The sequence below is a fragment of the Oryza brachyantha genome, chromosome 5 (assembly GCF_000231095.2).
Source record: "Oryza brachyantha chromosome 5, ObraRS2, whole genome shotgun sequence".
Taxonomy (NCBI): domain Eukaryota; kingdom Viridiplantae; phylum Streptophyta; class Magnoliopsida; order Poales; family Poaceae; genus Oryza; species Oryza brachyantha.
In genome coordinates this window covers 15,263,248-15,284,462 of record NC_023167.2, presented here as the reverse complement: position 1 = coordinate 15,284,462, position 21,215 = coordinate 15,263,248, and the positions used below count along the sequence as shown (strand labels likewise).

Here is a 21,215-nt window from a genome sequence, read left to right as displayed (position 1 = left end):
CCAGTTAGGCCACGAACAAAAAAGCCCACATTCCCCATACGACACGTGAGCAGCACGCCGCCGGCAGCACCCACGGCCCGACAGCTCCTCGACGGAGAAATTTAACTATATTGCACTTCATTCACGTGCCTTTAACAAAATAGTACCTCCATATTTTTTATATGACACCGTTGACTTTTAGGTTCACGTTTGACCTTTTGTCTTATTAAAAAAATATATAATTATTAATTATTTTGCTATAATGTGGTTTATTATTATAGAAACTTTAAGTATGCTTTATAATTTTGCATATTTAGATATAAATTTTGAATAAGACGAATGATCAAACGTACATTCAAAAGTCAACGGCGTCATATAAAAAAAATATGGAGGGAGTACCATCCTACAGCGTACTCTTACAAAAATGACACCCTTCATCTAACATTCTTAATAAAATACCACTTTACCGTATTTGAAATGTATTCTCATTTTATTTGCATTCAAAAACACACAAAATATCCAGAATGCCCCTCTTCTATTCTGATCTGAATAGATGTGAACTGGCTGGACAGAGGCGTGGGGTCTAATGAGCGATCGGTTGCGGGCGTGCCGTGCCACTATTTATTTATTTATATAAATATATATACATATATATATAAAAGCTACGGTGAGGTGTAACTCATGGGCTGCTCCGTGAGTCGGGGTCAAAAACATATCAAATCACCTCTAAATTTTGATTGATATGACTCACTAGATTCTATGTATCAAAATCTTTTGGAGATTTTTAATTATTTGTTTGAGATTTTTAAAAGTGATTGTACTATATTAATAAAATTACGATCACCTTTTAAAATCTCAAACAGATACTTAAAAATCTCTAAAAATACAATTTTTTGTGTGCTATAAGACTTTGATACAAAGAATCTAATGAGCCATATAAATCAAAATTTAGAGGTGATTTGATATGTTTTTGACCCCGACTCACGTAGTAGCCTGTGAGTTACAGCTCACCGTAGCTATACTCTCTCTATATATATATACATTTATGTATAGACATGTATTTATACATATAAACTTTGTACATACTTTGTGTATGTAATCTTTATACATATAAACTTATATATATATATATATATACACACATATGTATATATATATATATATACATTTTATACACATAAAATTTATGCACATAAAATTTATACATACAAACTTTATGCATGTAAACTTTATACCCCTAAAGTAAAAAATAAAAACATATATACAGGAAATGGGCCAGCCTATGTACTGTATATACCAAAAACGGGCTGTTTTTCACAGTAGGCCGAACCATGGGCCAAACATGGGCCAGAAACACAGCAGTTTTGGGCGAAATAGCCTTTTCGTCTAGGGTCGGCTCGTCCTCCCATCAGGCAGCCACGCCCGACGCCGCCCTCCCCCAGTTCCCCGCCGATCTGCACGGTCGCCGCCGGCTTCCCCGACCGCCGCTGCCTTCTCCCGCCGCCGGACCCGTGGCGCCTCCCCGGCCTCCGCGCCCTCCCCCCTCGGGACTCCGCAGCCCACCGGCCTCCCGGCCGCCGCCCCCTCCTCCGTGAGCGCCCCTCCGGCCGCCGCCACCTCCCCCTGCAGCCGCAGCCAGGCTGCGTCCTCAGGTCCGGAGGCAGGTAGCCGCGGCCATCCCCCTGCAGCCGCGCCATCCCCGGCCGCCGTGGCCAGCTTGCCGCCTCGGTGAGGCGCCGGCAGTTCTCCCCCCGGCCGCAGCAGTAACCCGGCCGTCGTGCTGACAGCTCTCCTCCCCCCGGTAAACCCTACTTCAATTTTATTGCTCTAAATTTTTTGATTAGTTAGTATACTGCTACGATTTTAGTTAGTGCATTTCCCTGAATTTAGCGTTTAGTTAGTGTACTGATATGATTTTAGTGGGTGGACAGCATAACCGATTTGCATGGTAGAACCTAGAAATTAATTTTGGGAGTAATAAATGACTTTAGTTACCGCTTATTATACTCAATTTAACGTTGATGACACAAATTCATGTATAATATGATTTATTATATGATGATGAATGCCTGGGATTTAATTTTAATGTTTGCAAATCAGCTGAATGGATGCTCTGTCCGCCTGGGTGCTGTGTGGTTTTTTTTGCTGGGCGTTCTGTCGGCCTGGAGGTGTCTGGACAGGCTACCATGCTTTTAAATTGAGCAGGGGTATTTTAGTCCTTTCACAAATCGGTTTGGATGAAAAAAATGCAAATACAGCTTCAAATACATGAGAGTGGCTTGTTAAGAAAGTTAGATGAGGGGTGACTTTTTTATAAGAGCATGCTAGAGGGTGGCATTTTGTTAAAGGTAACCGAATGGAGTGTCATATAGTTAAATTTCTCCTCCTCGACGCCTGCCACCGCCGCTGTCGCCGCCGGTGCAGCAGCTCGTTGCCCCGCTTCCTCTGCTTGAACCCCCGCCCCTGCTGGGACCGACCTCAGCGGTGGGTGCTTCGGCGGCAGCGGTGCTTCCTCACCTCGGTCGCCGCGTGGAGGTCCCACCACCCAGCACTGCCTCGACTCGGAGGTCTCCAACGAGTGCCTCCTCAGCTTCGGAGGCCTATTCTCGCCGAACCGCCGTCGAGCGCCACCGCCTGCAAGCTGTCGAGGTGAGTTCATCCCGCCAAATCCATGTGAAGGCCATCAAAGGGAGGGGGAAGGAGGGCCACGGGGCTGGCCAGCCACAGGGAAGTGGGGATCCGGTCGGCCAAGGGAGAGGAGCTCGCCAGCGGCTGGTGCTGCTGATGAGAGAGACGATGGAACTGCTGGAGTGATGACTGATGAGATGATAGAGGAGAGGAAGAAGAAGGGCACAGAGGCAATTTGATCGATGAATTTAGCTTCGTAGTGGCATGGTTTAAATCAATGTCGCTTTGGAGATGTATTTACAAGATCAAACTTTGGATTGACAATTTGGCATGTATTTTAAGCAAAACCTTTGCATGTCATGCATGTATTTATTTCCTATGATCTAGATAGTCGCTGCTGCTGCTTGATATCGAACTTGTGACATGGATGGTGGTTCCTTTCTTAGTTTCTTATATGATCAGTGATCACTAATATGACTTGCAAATTGAGATACCTCTCATTCATGATGACTAACCTCAGATCTTTCTTATAGCCTGAATGTCAACTATTTCTGATCAGAAGAAACGGACCTTAGAAGCGCTTCAACAACGGTATGCTGCTGCAAAAGCTAAAAAGCTGCAAGAAGCGCAACCTAAGTGTCAAACGAAGAACAAAGATGGCACGTCCAAGCCCAAATTTGATGCATCAAGGAAAGGAAAAGCTCCTGAACCCATTCCATGTCAAATCTCCACTCAGCTCCCTTCGAAAACAGGTTTGATTCTGCCCACCATTCTTTTGATGCAATTTTTTTATTCTTGCCAATTTTTCTAATCCTGATTGGGATATTAGGTCTAGCAATTTCCAGTTCTTCTGCTTCATCAGGTGCCCCCCTATGCCCTAACCCATTTAGATCTGAGAGCGTGAGTATGTGTTTGGCTGCTTGACTTGTGCATTTAAACATTATAGGTGGAGAAATCAACCCTGTATACTCTGAACTCTCATTTGCTCCTCATGATAATTTGCTCCAAGGAAGCATTGTGGTACCTATTCTTCATGTTGTGGATTTTAAAAATAAATTCAGGTGTGAGGAAATAATTTCTGATATTTATTGTGGATCACTTCATTATCGTAGGATTTGGACAGTATGGATGTTGTGCAGAGTGTTGTTCATGACATAATTCAGAAAGGTGGAGATGCTGGCAAAATTACCAAAGGAGCCAAAAAGTTAAGGCTGGACAAGGGGATTCTGTTGGATAACTATGTTCACAGGGGTCCGAGATTAGTGGAAGCACAAGCAAAATCTTTATTAAGTCATTCCAAACGATCAAAAAGACACATGTCACTTAAGAAACATAAGAAGTGTGGATCATTTGATTTAGATGAGACGCTCTGCAAGTAAGTCTCGCACCGAATTAGTGTATAGATTGATGCCTCCCCACCCCCCCCCCCCTCAATCCTCAATAATAATGTCTTTATCATGGTTTTCTTTTGATGACAATGAAGCTGGATCCCTTGGGAGTAAATGATCAAACTGTGCTTTATATGATTGCTTGGATATCCACATAAGACTACCTTTGAACATCATGAATTTTTACCTATGTAGCTTCCCCTTGCAGGTTTGATCTCTATAAGCCAATGCATGAAATGTGGAAAGAATACATAACAGAGCTTACCAAGACTACACCGTATGGTTTTCACTCCATCTTTTTTTGTTTGTTATATTATGACTGTTCCACCCTTCTGGTTCTTTACTTCTTGATTCCATTAATATTCTAAAAGTGCAAGAGAAGGGGAAAAAAGTTTATGAATGTTCTGCTGCTACTAGTCTCTTCAGTGGTCATTTTAAAACGAAACGACATATATGAAAACAGAAAATATTTTTTAAATAAAACTTTTATATACATGCTCTTAGCGATCTAAAAAAAAAGACTAAAAAATAACTATGGTAAAAAAAATCAAAATCAAATCTAAATTTAAGATTGAAAGCTCACATTTTGGCGTATAAGCATAAACATAAACGAAAAGATGAGACTGTTAATGACAACTTTATAACTTCATTGACCTTTAATAATTGGTGGTTTCTTTGGTAGAGTCATATAATTGATAGGTTGAAATTTACAGATTTGATTCTATTCTTCTGAACTTATTTTTATGCACAAGCATTGGATCATGCACTCTTCACAAAATTTAGTCCACCCAAACTGTTCATGTACAAAATTCTCTTGCCTGTAGAGACCTATGTTTTGGTGTCCATTTGAAATAATTTCTGAATTTGGCTTTTGTCGTATGCAAATGGAAGTGGGCTGCACAGTTCTCAGAGATTAAATGAATATACAAAACATATTTCTGAATTACTAATATATTCAAAGTGTTGGACCATACCAAGGGCTAAAATAGAACAATACATGACTAGAGGTAAAGGATTAATTCATCCTTTTTCCAGTACTTGACTGTTTAATTATGCCCTATGTACACCATAACGAGTTATTTAATCACAAAAGGAGTGAGTTATTTACATGTACTGCCTTCTGTGCAGGAAGAAACAGTTATCTGAAAACCTCCTCTCCGCAGATCTCCATGGGGCTCTTATAATAGGTGATTTATATACTTAATAGTAGCTGCATGATCAATCTCTTTGTTGTTTCTGTTAGTTTTATCATATTTTCATATGGTCATGTGCCATCCTCAGTGGCTGAATGCAAATCAGACTCTTACCAAGGTGTTTGTGGCATCATGATTCGGGATACTGCAGAGACTTTTGGGATCATATCAGAGGACAATCACTTCCGAGGTAATTCTTTAAGGGTGTGTTTAGTTGGTTAGATATACTAGATAGGAGATGACTGCCTAGTTTTTTATGTGTTTGGTTTGTGGATGAAGTTGGATATGCAGCTATGGAAGAGAATATTCTGTGAAGATGTCAGATGATATCTAGGCAAATTGGCCGGATGAGATCATCCACCTTCATATTAGTGATCATTAGTGATTGTTTAGTGATAATTAGCATATTTTGTCATAAATTAGTAATAACCAATTTTTACATTAGTGTTAATTAGGGATAATAGATACATTTTGTTGTTAATTGGTACTAATTACAATAAGATCTATGATGATTAATTTATATTATTATTTAATAGTATCTTACTGTGCTCATCCTATCCATCCTCACCCATCTAACAAAAAAGTTGGATCGTTCTCCATCCAACCAAACACGAAACTAGATCGTTATATCACTAAAAATATGGATGGTCATATCTTATCTAACCTCGACTGACAACCAAGCCTCCTAGTGCAATATTTTAGCTGCATATATATGGTGAATGCCATTCTCCCTACGAAAGTGGCAGTTTCAATCATCTAAATATTGCTACATGGTTCTAATATAGTTCTTTCTTCCTGCATATTATGATCTTATGTAGCTCTTCTTTTCTTCCTCCACATTATGATCATTGAGCTGTCAAATAAAATAATGTGAGACAACATAATAAATTTACAACGGAAATGTGCTATGTGATGAAAGCATATGTATTGTCTTGTGGGATACACCTTCCATCTAGCAACCTAGACTGTTCAGCTCCTTACTCGAGACACCTGAAATGCTTTTGTCAATCAGTACATCTGGTAGCTTACAATGCTGGGTGTTATAGATTTCTGGTTGCATGGAGAAATGTGATTCTATAAACAACTGCAGACTTGACATACTTGATGGAATTGCCTCCTTTGTGGCTTGATTTGAACCTGCAGTTGTACCAAAAGCTGGATCAGTTTTCATACTCCAAGCAGGCTGTTGTAAGGTTACACTGATCGGCAACAAATTGTCCCCCAGGGAGAAGCTGAAAGAGAACCAGCGTCAGCAGCGGGTGCAAGCACAAATCAGATAGAGTTTTTCATCCTTTATCTGTCCTAAAATTTATTGTTTTCCCCCGGGAACATGTACAGTACTACAGCCTAGTTAGTTAGGTGTTGCTCTGCCTTAACATGCCACTGATTCACATCCATCGGATCGATTCAGAGGCTACACTTCCCTTTAGTTTTCAGGTGGAGTACCCATGTGGCTATAACTGAAATCCCAGGTGAATGTTTTTGACTTGGTGGTTGGCGTAGACGATAGGGTTGAATCGAATGAGCTGTGGTAATTGCATTTTGAAAGCTTTTCTCAGCGCGTCGTTACCGATAAACCAGAACTGAATAATCATGTTCCAACGAGAGATTGAGATCGTCTAATAAAAATTCAGAGGAACATAATCAATGACATAATGTCCATATGACGATGGGACCATGTGTTAGTGACACTAGCACTTACCTAAGAGGATCTGTGCCCTCCAATGAGAACGTGTCGAAATCGACTATGACCCTTCCTTATCTTTTTCATGTTTATGTATATTGATTTAGGATTTTCTTTATCATAGTTTATGTTTTATCATAGTTTATACTTTTAGTCTTTGCTTTTAAGGCTGCGTTCGGCCTTAGGGATAAGTTAACTTATCCCTTGTTTTGTGCGTGCATGTTTCCTGAACTGCTAAACGATGTATTTTTTGTAAAAAATTTTTATAGGAAAGTTGTTTTAAAAATCATATTAATGTATTTTATATTTTTAATAATTAATAATTACTTAATCAGGTATCAATCTATTACTACGTTTTTCGTGCTAGACATAAGTTAACTTATGCACTCCATATCGAACGTGGCTTAAGTCATTAATAACATATGTATATATTGAAATCATTAATAATTCCTTCATTTATGTATGTACAAAGAAAAAAAAAATATGACCATCTAGAACTCTACACAAACGGGCCTGGTCAAGTGGTCATCCCCTGGCAGTGAATAAGTGTCAGGGACCCCATGGGTAGGAAATTGCTATTCTATCACTCTCAAACATCGATTTTGCTACGATGCCATTTATAGTTTTGGCTTCGCTAAAATACCATTCTCAAAATGGTGCAACATGCTAAATGTCATTTGTCTCGTTTTTTCTCAAAAAATCAATTATGCACTGTTTGTCTAGGGTAGAAGGACATTTACGTCCCTAGTCCATTAACTTGAAAAAGACTTATTTAAGTGTGGGCTAAACCCAAAATCCTAATATAAACTTTATAAGTGTGGGTGTGAAATGTTAATTAAGTTAACTACTTAAATATTATTGGAGTCCTTAGTTATGATTGAGTGTTGTATTGGTGCATATATAATTTTGTTTTATTTTTATATGTATTTTAGTCTGTAATAAATATATGTCTTACTCACCACTTATTTGATATTATATGCTTTATTATTATTATTATTCAAAAATATTTCTCTAATTTCCACATCATTTAATCTAGCTTATTACCAATGCTCATGGGTTAATTTGGTAAACTTATCGTAGAAGAAATAGCAAAAATATTTTTCTTTGCACCAAGTGATTAAAAATAACATTTCAACGTACTGTAGTAGCTTGAGAATTCAAAAATGATATTACAGCGAAGCCAAAACTATAGCGAAACCGCAGGGGCGGAATAACAAATTTTCTCGACGGGATACCGCACTAGCTAGCTGCGCTGCAACGAATCGAAACTGGAAAAAAGGCTCGTCACCACCGTCGAAAACGACCTGCACCTTCCGCCACCTCCCCGCCATCTTCCACCGCGCCAGGCAACCACGCAACCGTGGCCGCGACGCTCCACTTTCCCACCCGCCACACCATCCTAGTGATGAAGTGACCAACCCCACCACGTACGGCGCCACCGCCTTCGATCTCTCTCTCTCTCTAGCGGCGGCGGCGGCGGCGGAGGAGGGAGCAGCAGCGATGGCCGTGCCCTCCGACGCCCGCAAGCGGCGCCCGTTCCTCCTCTCCCTGTCGCTCTTCCTCCTCGTCTCCGCGCTACTCGCCCTCGCCTTCCTCTTCCTCGACCCCTCCGCGCAAACCCTATCCGTGCTGTCCTCCCGCCTCACTGCCCATTCCTCGCTCGCACCTCCCGCTGCTCCGGGAGGAGGGCGAAACCCAACCCCGATTCCCACCCCCGGAGACACTCCCCGCCCGCAGGCTCCCGCGGTCGCCGGCGCGAAAGAGGGGGTGAGCGCCGACGCGACCGAGAAGGCCGAGGAGGGCGCATCGCGACCAGACGACGCCGTCGACGCTGCTGGAGACGGTGGAAACAGCGGGTCGCCACGGCTAGAGGCGGATGAGGCGGCGACGGCGGAGGAGAAGGCGGATAAGGGCGCCGCCGCTGGCTCGGAGGAAGTGGTGGATGACGGCGGCGGGGACGATGCGGCGACGGTGAGGTGGGAGACTTGCAGGGCGGGAAGAGGGGTATCGCCGGCGGACTACATCCCGTGCCTCGACAACGTCAAGGCGATCAAGGCGTTGCGTTCGAGGCGTCACATGGAGCACCGGGAGCGCCACTGCCCCGTGGCGCCGCGGCCCAAGTGCCTGGTGCGGCTGCCCTCGGGGTACCGGCCGCCCGTGCCGTGGCCGCGCAGCCGTGACATGGTGAGGACCTTGCGCGCTTGCCTTCGTCGGTAAGGGAGGGAAGTGGCTCTGGTTGCATTTTCCGTTTATAGTATTCTTAGCGTTGTTGTTTAATTGGGGATGGTTGGGTGCTCATGATGCTTCATTAAACTAGTATATGTCAAGAACTAGGGCCCACAATCCCAATAAACAACTCAAGCTCAAACTTGTGCTCAAGAACATTCTCTGTTATCTTCTGTTTTGGAAGCTACTGTCATGAAGCAGAATAGAGAATACCAGTCAAGATCTGTAGTCTTGGGTATCTAACAGATTGTGCTTGGTGAACCTTTAATTTGGCTAAATTTCCTTTTGTGCATATACTAGTTCAACTAGTATCATTCTATAGGATTTCAGTTTTCAAGATAGTAGACTCTGCATGTAGGCCACAATCACGTGAATACCTTCTGGTATTAACTGAGTATTTAAACCCATCTCATTTCATTTCCAAATCCAGATATGGTACAACAATGTTCCTCACCCTAAACTGGTGGAGTACAAGAAGGACCAAAACTGGGTAACAAATTCCGGTGACTATCTTGTCTTCCCTGGAGGTGGAACTCAATTCAAAGCTGGCGTTACAAGATACATTCAGTTTATTGAACAGGTAGGTATTATTTTGTCCACATGTGTGTTTGAACAGGAATTTTGCCCAAGAAGTTCCTTAAGTATCTTGATGTCCAAATGAGCTGTGGGTCAATTGGGATGCTCCCTGTCTCTCTTTTCTTTTCTATTTACTTTATGTTAGTATCGCTACCAATGTTCAATATCGTCAACCTTTTGATCTCGAGATTGAGGGGCTAAACACAGAGGTTATGCTTGCATTGACTCTGTGTTGGGGTTTGGTAATTTGAGCACTTCCTAGGACTGCTGCCACCAGTTATTTGTCACAAGTCATAACTTGCTATTCTAATGCCATGTAGTGTTTCCTTCTTGTGATCAATTTTGTTTACAGATAATGCCCACCATTAAGTGGGGAACACACACAAGAACTGTCCTGGATGTTGGATGTGGTGTTGCTAGCTTTGGTGGATATCTTCTGGACAGGAATGTCATTACCATGTCATTTGCCCCAAAGGATGAGCATGAAGCTCAGATACAGTTTGCATTAGAGCGTGGTATTCCAGCATTTCTAGCTGTGATTGCAACACAAAAACTTCCTTTCCCTGATGAGGCGTTTGATGTTGTCCACTGTGCAAGGTGCAGGGTCCATTGGTATGCAAATGGCAAGTATTCTATTACTTCACCAAATTTATAAGAAGCTACCAGTGTCTATATTCTTTTCTCAGAAAACTGTGCCTTTGGTTTCTTGCAAATTTATAACTATTATTTGCTACTGGGGATTTGCAGGTGGAAAACCATTGTTGGAGCTTAACAGAGTGCTCAGGCCAGGAGGATTTTACATTTGGTCTGCAACCCCTGTCTACCGTCAAGAAAAAAGAGATCAAGATGACTGGAATGGTTTGTGGTGCCATGTTCTATTATCTGTTAGTCTCTTAAGTATTCGGCCTAGAATATTACCCAAAGACTTCATAGAGATAAAAGCATGTTTTTTTTTGCTAAAAAGGAGCGTCACAATATTTTTAGATTAAAGAGAGGGCAAGTACCCTTCTAATATGTTGTGAGGATTGGTGAAACCACTGAACTTTCTTGTTAAAATTGAGTGAAATAAGTTAAAATTTATAGAGAAGCATACTATCTTCTTTTGGTTTGGTAGATTCTATAGAAGATTATATTCATTATCCTCATGGAAAAATATGCTTGGGTGTTATAACATGTAAATCCTAATATGCTATAGGACAAGTTAATATGTTGTTGTTGCTGGCAATACTTTTGCTTCTTCCTGAAACATTGTTTACTCCACTTAGCAAGTTAATATTGTCATCTATTTGGTGGGCTATATCTGTGTTGACTGAAGTATGCATTCCATGTGTGGCAGCAATGGTTAAACTTACCAAATCAATGTGCTGGCGAACAGTGGTAAAATCTGAAGATAGTAATGGAATTGGTGTCGTCGTATACCAAAAACCGACTTCAAGCTCATGCTACCTTGAGAGAAAGACAAATGAACCCCCCATGTGCTCTAAGGATGGATCACGCTTTCCTTGGTGATTTATGGCACATCCTTTTCCTCTTCCCTGCTGTTTTATAAAGTCAGATTGCATCTGATCTTGTACTCACCAGTGGCCTATCTCTGATGATTACTTATTGGCTCATTGGCAGACAACAGTGAAAAGATAATTACCATCTGCAACATATCCTGCTTAAAGATGTTTTAGATACCATAAATGATTTATAGTGTAGTTTCTGTTTGGTGACATGTATACAGTTTATGTTTTGCAGGTATGCTCCTCTTGATACTTGCCTTTTGTCGACTGCTGTTTCCAGTTCAAATGAAAAAAGCAGCTGGCCCCTTCTGTGGCCTGAAAGACTGAATGCCAGATATCTAAATGTGCCTGATGATTCTTCAAGTACCAGTGAGAAGTTTGATGCTGATGCAAAGTATTGGAAACATGCCATTTCAGAAATATACTTTAATGATTTTCCAGTTAATTGGTCATCCGTCCGCAATGTAATGGACATGAATGCTGGTTATGGAGGGTAAGAGAACACAACTTTCTGCTCCTTATTCTGTTATTTTTTCTCGGATTTACTGTGGTTCAACTTCAAGGATATTTTGTTTTGGTGTTCCATGTGAGGTGCTTTTTTTTTCAGTCAAATATTTCATTCCTGTCTTTTAGAATCGCTACAGAATGCATTAGACTATGTTCTGTCATTTTTGCTGTAGACATGGGGAAGCAGAGATATAATACATAATGGTTGAATGTTGAACCTGAGTTCTTGCCATTCATTTCTGAATATGTAGTGTTTGTTAAAAAAAATAGACGAACTACTTATTAAACATAGCCTGAACTTACTGGTGCTTAGACAAACATTGAACTTGAATAATGATGTCAAATATCTTAATATGATTAGATGCTGATCTAGTGATTCATAATACATGCTATCAAAAAAATGGACTTCATTCATGTTTCGGGTGTTAACAAGCTTTGTTTTGTTGAACCAGATTTGCAGCAGCACTTATTGATAAGCCTTTATGGGTAATGAATGTTGTTCCTGTTGGTCAGCCCGATACCTTGTCAATTATTTTCGACAGAGGACTTATTGGGGTATATCATGATTGGTGTGAATCTTTCAACACATACCCACGGACTTATGATCTCCTTCACATGAGCTATCTTCTTGAAAGTCTTACAAACAGGTAAGCATCCATGCCTTAAAAAAGAGTTTACTACTTTTGCTCCATTACCTCGGAATCTAGGCTGATCTTTGTGTCTTCCCTTTAGGTGCGACATCACCGAAGTAACAGCTGAAATAGACAGGATATTGAGGCCTGACAGATGGTTTGTGTTGAGAGACACCAGAGAAATGATACAGAAGATGCGGCCGTTTCTTAAGTCCCTGCACTATGAAACATTAGTTGTCAAACAACAATTTCTTGTTGCTAAGAAGGGTTTCTGGCGTCCCGGCAAGTGAGTTTCCTGATCAGAATGACACTCCATATTCCCAGTGTAGTCATCAAAGGCAAATGATTCAATTGATTCTTTACATCCTGATTGATCAATTCTTTATACAGAAGACATAGTTTGGCCAAACCCAGACGAGTTGTTCTGATCTGTTACTTATCAGTAGCAGTTAGTTCTACAAAATACACATACACCTTAGTTCTCACAGGTTGTAAATCATCATATCATTCTTTTGCATCCAGAAACAAATACTTTTGAGGGAAAAAAATGTACTATTCAGCAATAAACATTTGCAAGCCTTGTCCGTGAATGCGCTGCAAGCCTCGCTAGTATTGCTTTGGGCCATTTCTGTCTCGCCGAATGGAGGCCAGTGTACCCCTCTAGTGCACGTACTGCTCTGGCATACTATGCTACATATAAACCCTGAAGCGAGTGTACCTTTTACCTCGCAGTCGTACACGCGGGCGTGTCGGCCGTTGAGTGGCCGGCTGGGCACCTGGTGAATGCTCGCCGGCCGGGCCCCTCCGCCCCACGTTTTCCGTCCGCACGGAGAGACACGTACGTAGGTATGTACTCCAAATTTTTTATTTATTTAAAGTCGTTGATTCTTAACTTTATGTTAACTATTTGTTTTATTTAAAAATGGTTATGTAACTATTCCTATTTTTATGATTTAATTTATTACTAACCTAACTCTTCTAGTTTTACATATTTACATATTTTTTTTAGAATAAAACGTCAGTCTAACTTAAATATAAAGTACGAATAAGAAAAAGAGGAAATACATACGAACGACTGCCCGCCCGTCCGTGTACACGTACGTACTTATGCACACACAAATATGAAATAGGCCCATGCCAGTTGGATATACGTACCGGGCGTGTACCGTGGCCGCGCACTGTCGCGAGACAAATTGACGATTCGCAACTCGAACGTTATCATGTCATTTTCTCTCAATTTATGCTTAGGTAAATTAATTTTTAATATTAAATTTAGAGTTAATTTTGAAGGGTTTCGTTTTGTAAATATATTGCCCTTAATGTTGGTCGTATTAATGTATACCAACCGTTCGTGTGATTACGTACTTGACGTCCACCATACGTCCATACGTACATACATATTACGTGCGTAGTACATGACCTAGGCCGGTTTGTCGCCCCCTTTAGTTAACTTATCCTCTCTTGTTTTTTACGCGCATGTTTTTCAAACTACTAAACGGTGTATCTTTTTAAAAATTTCTATAGAAAAATTGTTTTAAAAAATCATATTAATATATTTTATATTTTTTAATAATTAATAATTAATTAATCATTTACTAATCTATTACTATTTTTTCTCTGTGAGGCCATAAGTTAACTAACTGGCAACGGCCGAACGCGGCCCTAGAGTGCCGCGCGCGATCCAACTGCGCTAGCCACCGTAGCCAGTTGCACGTACGCCATCGCAGTATAGTGAATGTGTGGTCATGTGGAACTGTTACACCTCCAACTATCAAACAACATTTTTGCCAGATCGTTATATATGATCATTTGTAACGAGTATTTATGTCCAAACAAAAAGAAACTAATTACTCAAATTAACGAACCTAAAAACATAATCACATAGCATCGATCGCATTGACGACGTTGCTTGCCGAGAAGGCCAAGGTGTCGAGGGCGTGGAGCTCTAGCGCTGCTGCTGCTCTCGGGGCAGACGTCTCGCCGCTGCCTAGTGCCAAGGCCGAAGCCGCCGGTGAGGTCGTCGCCGGCCGCTGCTGCCGAGGGAGACGACGTCGCCGTCGCTGCCGCTGCTCGTGAGTCCGTCACCGCTGCAGCCGAGGGAGAGGACGCCGACATCACTGCTGCTGCTCGCAAGGCCATTGTCGTGCGTTACTGCCGTGGGAGAAGACACTGGTGTCATTGCTGCTGATCTGCTCACAGTGAGATAACTGAGAGAGACGAAAGGAGGAGGAAGGGGATGACGGGAAAGAGATAAGTGGCTCTAAAAGGATAGTAGAGTCAAATTGCATCTATTTATTTATATTAAAAAAAAGTAGCTATGGCAATGTACGGACTCATGCATGCGTTTCCAAGTTGTTTAATTTAGACTCAAAATTAGTTAGAACTCGACAATGCGTCAGTCTGGCTTATAATCCCGAGGTTTACCGTATACATGCATTGTAACCTTGCATAATGAGGATAAAATATGACATCTTGCAAGATGAGTGTGGATTAGCTGGTCATGGAACATGTCCACCAAAATTTAATTAAGTACATGCTAGATTTAGCACAAATATTTATTTATATTTATGATTAATTATTATTTCAGTAATATATAATATACTTATCGACGATGAGACACTTATGATAATTCAGTCAGTCTCAAAATATGTTGAACCACTTTTTCTAAGGTGATCATAGAGATAGTGCGTGATCCATGTGATCCTTACTCAACACTACCAGAAACTAGGTACCCATGATTTAGTAGACTGGTGATCAATCCAGTGTGCATGATTTCATGTATCGATCAGTGATCGAATTAAACTAGCTGGCCATATAGGCAGAGTCATGAACACACGGGTGCGTGCTTTAACAATTACTAATAATTAACCAAATTATGCATTCCTTGTTAGTGCTGTCTGCCTGAAGAAATTACTATGTAATACAATATAATATGGAACAGTCTTAACTATTTGTGTGAGTGATTTTACGGCCGTTATTAAAATGATGCCACAAGGTACTTTTTTACATAGGTCTTTTTTGGTGTTCTCATCCAAAAAAGAATAAAAACCCAACATTTCACAATGAAAGGTACCATATGGAACCGTACTTAATTCAGTAGAGCGATTTAGGTAGCAAGGGTTAAAGGAGAATTTTGTACATGGGCAAAAAAGTCATTAATTTGTAATAAATACCGCGTCGGTACAGTGTAAGTCAGTCCACATGTACCGACATGATTTATGTGATTTTCTCTAGTTTACATTTTCATTCTAAATACCGAAAAAGACCTGATTTGCGTGGTGTTGTGTACATCTACACAGAATTGTGAAGTGATGGTTTAAATGTGGATTGATGCTTATAGTCGAAATTTAATAAATTTGTAAGTTGTCAGTTTTTACAGCATAATGTAAAGACTATGCACCATGAATTTGGGAAACATTTATCACAAGATGCCATGAAAAGAAATAAACATGTAGAGACTGACATTTGATAAGTTTTTTTTATTTGTAAGGTTGTATTGATATTTTTTTTCTCAAGAACATATTGTAAGAATGAAATATTTTTCTTACAATATCAGTAAGTTGAAACTATGAAACATCATTGATGTTGTTGATTCTATATGGACATGGTATACATGATGGTTGAATATAGTTAAGAATGCAAAGACTCTTCCACATCACCACATGCAGAGCTAGGTGATCAACTCCGGAACATTAGCCTAGCAGCTAGTACATTATAATGGTGACCGTGATCACGCAAAGATCACATCCATGTGATCAATATCCTTATACAATTTTTGAGCGCATACTTAACAAACGAGTACACGGACAGTTTAACATGATGCGTATGTATAACAAAATAGCTGAAAGGATTTTTAGAATATACCCCCTCTGTTCCATAATAAATTGATTTTTGGATGGGACATGTCCTAGAAAAAAAACAATTTTTACTCTAGAAAACAAGAAACATATAATTACTTGTCCTCTCTCCTCTTATTCACATTGTCAAACATTATCTCTTTCCATCTATCTCATTTCTCTTTCTGTCTCATCACCTCCACCGATCTCTCTCGTTGGAATCATGACAACCATGGAGATGGGAACTCCATCGATCTCCACCTTTGTCCCTGCTCTAATGCTGCTCCTTCCTCCTACTTCTACATGTGCATCCCAAGCTACTCCACCCCTCTTCCCCTCCCTATTGCTCATTGCCACAACCTTCTGCATCCATCCTGATGTAGTGGTGGTTGTAGCGGCGAAGGGTTGCGAACTAGTAGACTGGTGCAAGTGACATCTCTAGCAGATGAATATGGCTTGGATTTGGCAGCAGTGACACCAACAACAATGGTTTTGGTGAATGGAGATGGCTCAGATACAACAGAGGAGGTAGGTAGATGCCGCTCCGGCCATAGCGGCGACATTGTCAGACCTATGGTCTTTTGAGCATCTAATGCACAAGTTCAACATTGATGTTGTTTGACCTTGTAGTGATCTATTCTTAGTTGTTGCTAGATGTTGTAGAGTAATAGTACTTCACATTTTTTTTTGTGCATGTTGGATGCCTCTTGTTTCTTATATATTCCATTTGCATTTTTAATGGGCACAGAGAAGCCAATGCAACATGCTTTTTGGGTAGTGCTAATGTGTTGATGTGTGTGCGAGGGCATTTTGGTCATTTTGTATTCGTGCTAAATTTGCATCGGAAACCTAGATATCTTGATTTATTGTGGGATGGAGGGACTATAGCAATATTTCAGCACAAAAGTAATAACAACAATCACTTGTTCACTCCATAACTAGGTGTTGTATTAGGCTACTTGAAAACCAACATTGGCCTATATACAACAAAGGAACATTTTGAAAACTTCAACATCGACATGAAACTATCTTTCTTGTGAATCTTCTCGCTAAGTTTTACCTTCGTTGGAGACTGTATGCTATTGACTTGGGTATCTGCACATTTCTGCCTTAGAAAGAAGTTATAAATATTTAATTTCTGTAGGTTAGGCATGTTATAATTATTTAGGTAGAACTAGCATCATATAACTTCTTGTGTAATACGGTTTTTGAACATTTGAACATCAACATGATACCATCATTCGTGTGGTCTTCTTGGTAAGTTTTACCTTCGTTGGAGGCTAAACATTAATGACTTGGGTACCTGTTTGCATATTTCTTCAATAGAAAAGAGCTTATAAATGTTTAATTTTTGTAGGCTAGGCATGTTATAATTATTCAAGTAGAACTAACACGATATGAACATCTTATCTAATATTGTTCCATTCATATTCAACATTGCATCTAATGATTAATTATTTTATACCAGCACTTCCCCTTCAAAACCTCATTCCCAGTACACCTGAAAAAACCCTTCAAACTAAAAAAGGATGAGATGACAACAAAGTCACTTCTCTACCATACAAACAAACGATTTGAGACCTACATAACTAATTAATCAACCACAAAAATAGGCTGATGTGATCAATCACATGTCATACTCATGGACAGAAAAATTCCAGCATCATTAACCAATCAACCATGTAAATAAACTTATTAAGATCTTACCATACACGCTACTGGTTGTGTTTAGACATCAATTGGATCTTCTCTCGCGTTCAATTCCTCAACCAATTAATACACCATATATATCTAGTGATCATTCTCCTAGATGGTGGTAAAACCCTTGCAAAGAAATATTTATGGGGAATAAAACAACCGTGATCGCCTCTACCTCCTACCGCCTTCGCCTAGATGCACTATATTGATCAGTATTTTTTTGAACGGTGAAAGTATAATTACCTATTTATTTGACATTGAATTACCTATTTATTTGCGCCACCACCATTGATTATATATTTTTTTTTTATATTACCCCTCTATTGAACAACAGCTGACATTGAACCATCTCTCCATGCCGCTATGACCTCTCAAACACCATAAAACTCCTTTTTTTTACACCACCTGTCCCAAACAAAAATCAAATCCTAAGGACGAATTTGGACAAGGATGTCCATAATTATCCCTAAAAGTTGTGTTTTTAATTAAGACAAAGTGAGTATATTCTTAAGGTAGCGCACCATATTTAAAAACCAGCAAGGATATGCAAAGACCATTTCAACATGCCGTCCGCCGGTTCATAAATTGGCAGGAATGTCAGTTAAACCGGTACAAATTAGTTCTTCTGTTATGTTGTATGAACATATAAATGCATACTCTTTTCCTATGTGTTTGTCATAGTGCCATTGATATGTACACTGTAAGAGCTATGCTAGCGATATATTCGACTTCTTATTTCCTGTACACTCATAAAGTGTTCGCACATATGCTATCATAGCGCATAATTTTGTGGGAAATATAATTAGAAGTAATCTTGATCAGACCCCACTAATTCATTCCTGAGATATTGAGTGCTCCCTGCACTGGAAAAAGAATCATTCTTCATTACCTTTGCTTAACGTTGAGCTCATAGTTATTCTATATCTAGCTATATATGGTACACGGTCCTCTCAAAATGAAAGAAATAAAATAGCACAAAATAGTACAAGAACAGGTATTGCAAGTAGAATGATTGGGGGCACCTAATTAATTACTAAGGGATTAAGTACTCTTGTAGTTACACTATAAAAAACGACATATATCTATAGTTTATTACACAAGATTGAGAGGCCGGTATGATGTGGAGCAGGATATAAATAGTGCCTAAAACTGGCCAATAAGTTTCTATCTGCTAATAATTTATTGGATTACACATCTCTGTCAAATCTTAGAGGAAAACAAAAGGGCAAATGAACCACTAACTGGAAGTATAAATCAGATCGAACTGTGTTCTCACCTAAAGCTGGTAGATATTAAAAAAAAAATCTTAATGGAATGCGTGCAAGAGCATTTCCAGCAGGATTTTGCTTGTATATTCAACTAGTGAAATGTTTACGCAAAAGAAATTAAACTGTGCAATTGTACGTATGCGTACGTACGTGCTTGTATAAAATGCGCATTGCTAATTTTCTCTTTTATTTTGTCAAACAAAACACTGTTAACTGAGAGTGAAAGTAACGATAGCTGACATCATTAATTGTACAAAGTTTTAGTCGAAGTATAACCAACCGTACACGTATATATATTTCCCAAACAAATTAACCAATCTAGCTAATAGTTATAATTAGATAGAGTTCAATAATCAATTGTGCATGTATGATATTTGTTTTCACTAATATATACTCCTTACGTAATTATTTAATAGATGTCTTTATTGACTTTTTTTTGTCACACATTTGATTATTAGTCTTATTTAATTAATTTACAATTTAAATATATTTGGTAATAAATCTAAATACAACCAAATAAATAATAATTATATACGTCTTTTGAATAATAAGAATTACCAAATATGTATAAAAAATACAGAGGGAGCAGTTCTTTTGAACAAGGGTCAGAGATCACTATTAAGGTGATGAAACATCAACAAATTAAAGTTGCATATGGTAGTACGTAGTAACATATATTATGACTGACTATTAATTAGGTGCTACGACGGATAGTATCCATACTAAAATATAATAAGCAGATATGATATTCCTCTATGCGTAAGATAGTTACGCAGTCACAAGCATCTCCAAGCCATTAGCACAGACTAAACTAACAAAAGAAATCTGGCAACAAGACCCAATTAATCAGCTAAAAAGCCTCAAGTGGTTTCGAGGCAGGACTATAAAATCTGACCCCTCAAATTACATAGTCTGTAAAGTTGGACGATTAATTCTTAAATAAGCCTATCATCGCCGGCTGGAATTGGCTAGCTTATCAGCTATATATCGCCAATATTTTAAAATAAAACTTATTTTTTAAGTTGTTTTCGAGAGTTATTTTATTTTATTCATCATGAATAATATAGATATGTAGTTTTTACTCTAAATTATTTTTAGTTGCTTCAACCGATTAGAGGTAGCCTAAACTCATACATGCAAGGATAACCATAATAGACTTGTTGCTGCTTTATGGCACAAAAGAAAAGGATAAACAGTATTTTTCTTTCTTTTTTAGGCGAACAGTGTTTTTTCTTAAGTACTTGATTGGGTCCAATGGCATATTTTATTCTTGGGCAAAAGCTGCATTGATATGCTTTGTGTCTTCAACCTCTGCAATGGTACTGTGTGCTCATACCATGTTTTAACTCTTCGTTTTATTTGAATTTTTTTACAATTAATATTTTTATTCTTACTAGATGATAAAATACGAATAATACTCTATGTGTGACTAATTTTCTAAGTTTTCGTTCAAATTTTTCAAATAAGACAAATGATCAAACGTTGGGTACGGAAAAACGAAAAACAAAGAACTGATATAGGACGGTGGTAGTAGTAGTATATGCGTTCTCCCCTCTCAACTACAGTAGCTATATATACCGTACATGTGCACCAGACCCTGCACAAGCTGCAAGCTAGTAGCTCCGAAAAAGAAGACAGCAGTAGAATGTTGAAGCTTGGCCGGGCTTTTGTGCAGTCTGCACTTCCCCCATCTGTTGCCAACCACATGCATGCAGTGTCATATTACTGGTATAACACAATTACTCCAGCAATAGCTGGAGTATATTGCCTATATGTATTCCACATAATACTTAGGCCGTGTTCGTAATTGCATGTAGCAGTTATGCTAACCAACACATACAAAACAAGGAAAATCATTAGTGCATATTAATTGAGTATTAGCTATTGCAATTTTAAAAATGGATTAATATGTTTTTAATCAACTTTCATATTTTTTATAAAAATATATAGTTTAATAATTTGAAAAACATGTGCACCAAAAAATTGGAGAAAATTAGCCCTAATGGGTAGTTGCGAAAGAGTAATTACTCAATCCCAAAATGAAGTACATAAGATGAAATTTGATCATTATGGTAAGTATGTCCAAAAATTCGTA

The 21,215-nt window shown here is 39.2% G+C and overlaps 2 protein-coding genes across 5 annotated transcripts; both read left to right on the top strand.

The window, feature by feature from the left end:
* The first annotated feature begins 1,578 nt into the window (after positions 1 to 1,578).
* Positions 1,579 to 6,874, top strand: LOC102720798. Of its 4 annotated transcripts, none has more exons than XM_040523856.1 (9): positions 1,579 to 1,780; positions 3,141 to 3,359; positions 3,437 to 3,469; positions 3,554 to 3,627; positions 3,720 to 3,982; positions 4,204 to 4,272; positions 5,124 to 5,182; positions 5,277 to 5,378; positions 6,332 to 6,874. In XM_040523856.1, the coding sequence occupies exons 2-9, from the start codon at positions 3,146 to 3,148 to the stop codon at positions 6,466 to 6,468; spliced, it is 951 nt and encodes a 316-aa protein (XP_040379790.1). In that variant the 5' UTR covers positions 1,579 to 1,780; positions 3,141 to 3,145; the 3' UTR covers positions 6,469 to 6,874. The 4 variants fall into 4 exon arrangements, with proteins under 4 accessions (XP_040379790.1, XP_015693287.1, XP_015693288.1 ...); XM_015837801.2 differs by lacking the exon at positions 1,579 to 1,780 and adding an exon at positions 1,848 to 2,628; XM_015837802.2 differs by lacking the exon at positions 1,579 to 1,780 and having other exon boundaries at positions 1,848 to 3,359; positions 5,295 to 5,378.
* Positions 6,875 to 8,202: 1,328 nt separating this feature from the next.
* Positions 8,203 to 12,943, top strand: LOC102718555 (probable methyltransferase PMT23). Its single transcript, XM_015837892.2, has 8 exons — positions 8,203 to 9,056; positions 9,529 to 9,678; positions 10,027 to 10,297; positions 10,422 to 10,532; positions 11,011 to 11,179; positions 11,415 to 11,672; positions 12,139 to 12,333; positions 12,419 to 12,943. The coding sequence occupies exons 1-8, from the start codon at positions 8,373 to 8,375 to the stop codon at positions 12,606 to 12,608; spliced, it is 2,028 nt and encodes a 675-aa protein (XP_015693378.1). The 5' UTR covers positions 8,203 to 8,372; the 3' UTR covers positions 12,609 to 12,943.
* The last annotated feature ends 8,272 nt before the right edge of the window (positions 12,944 to 21,215 follow it).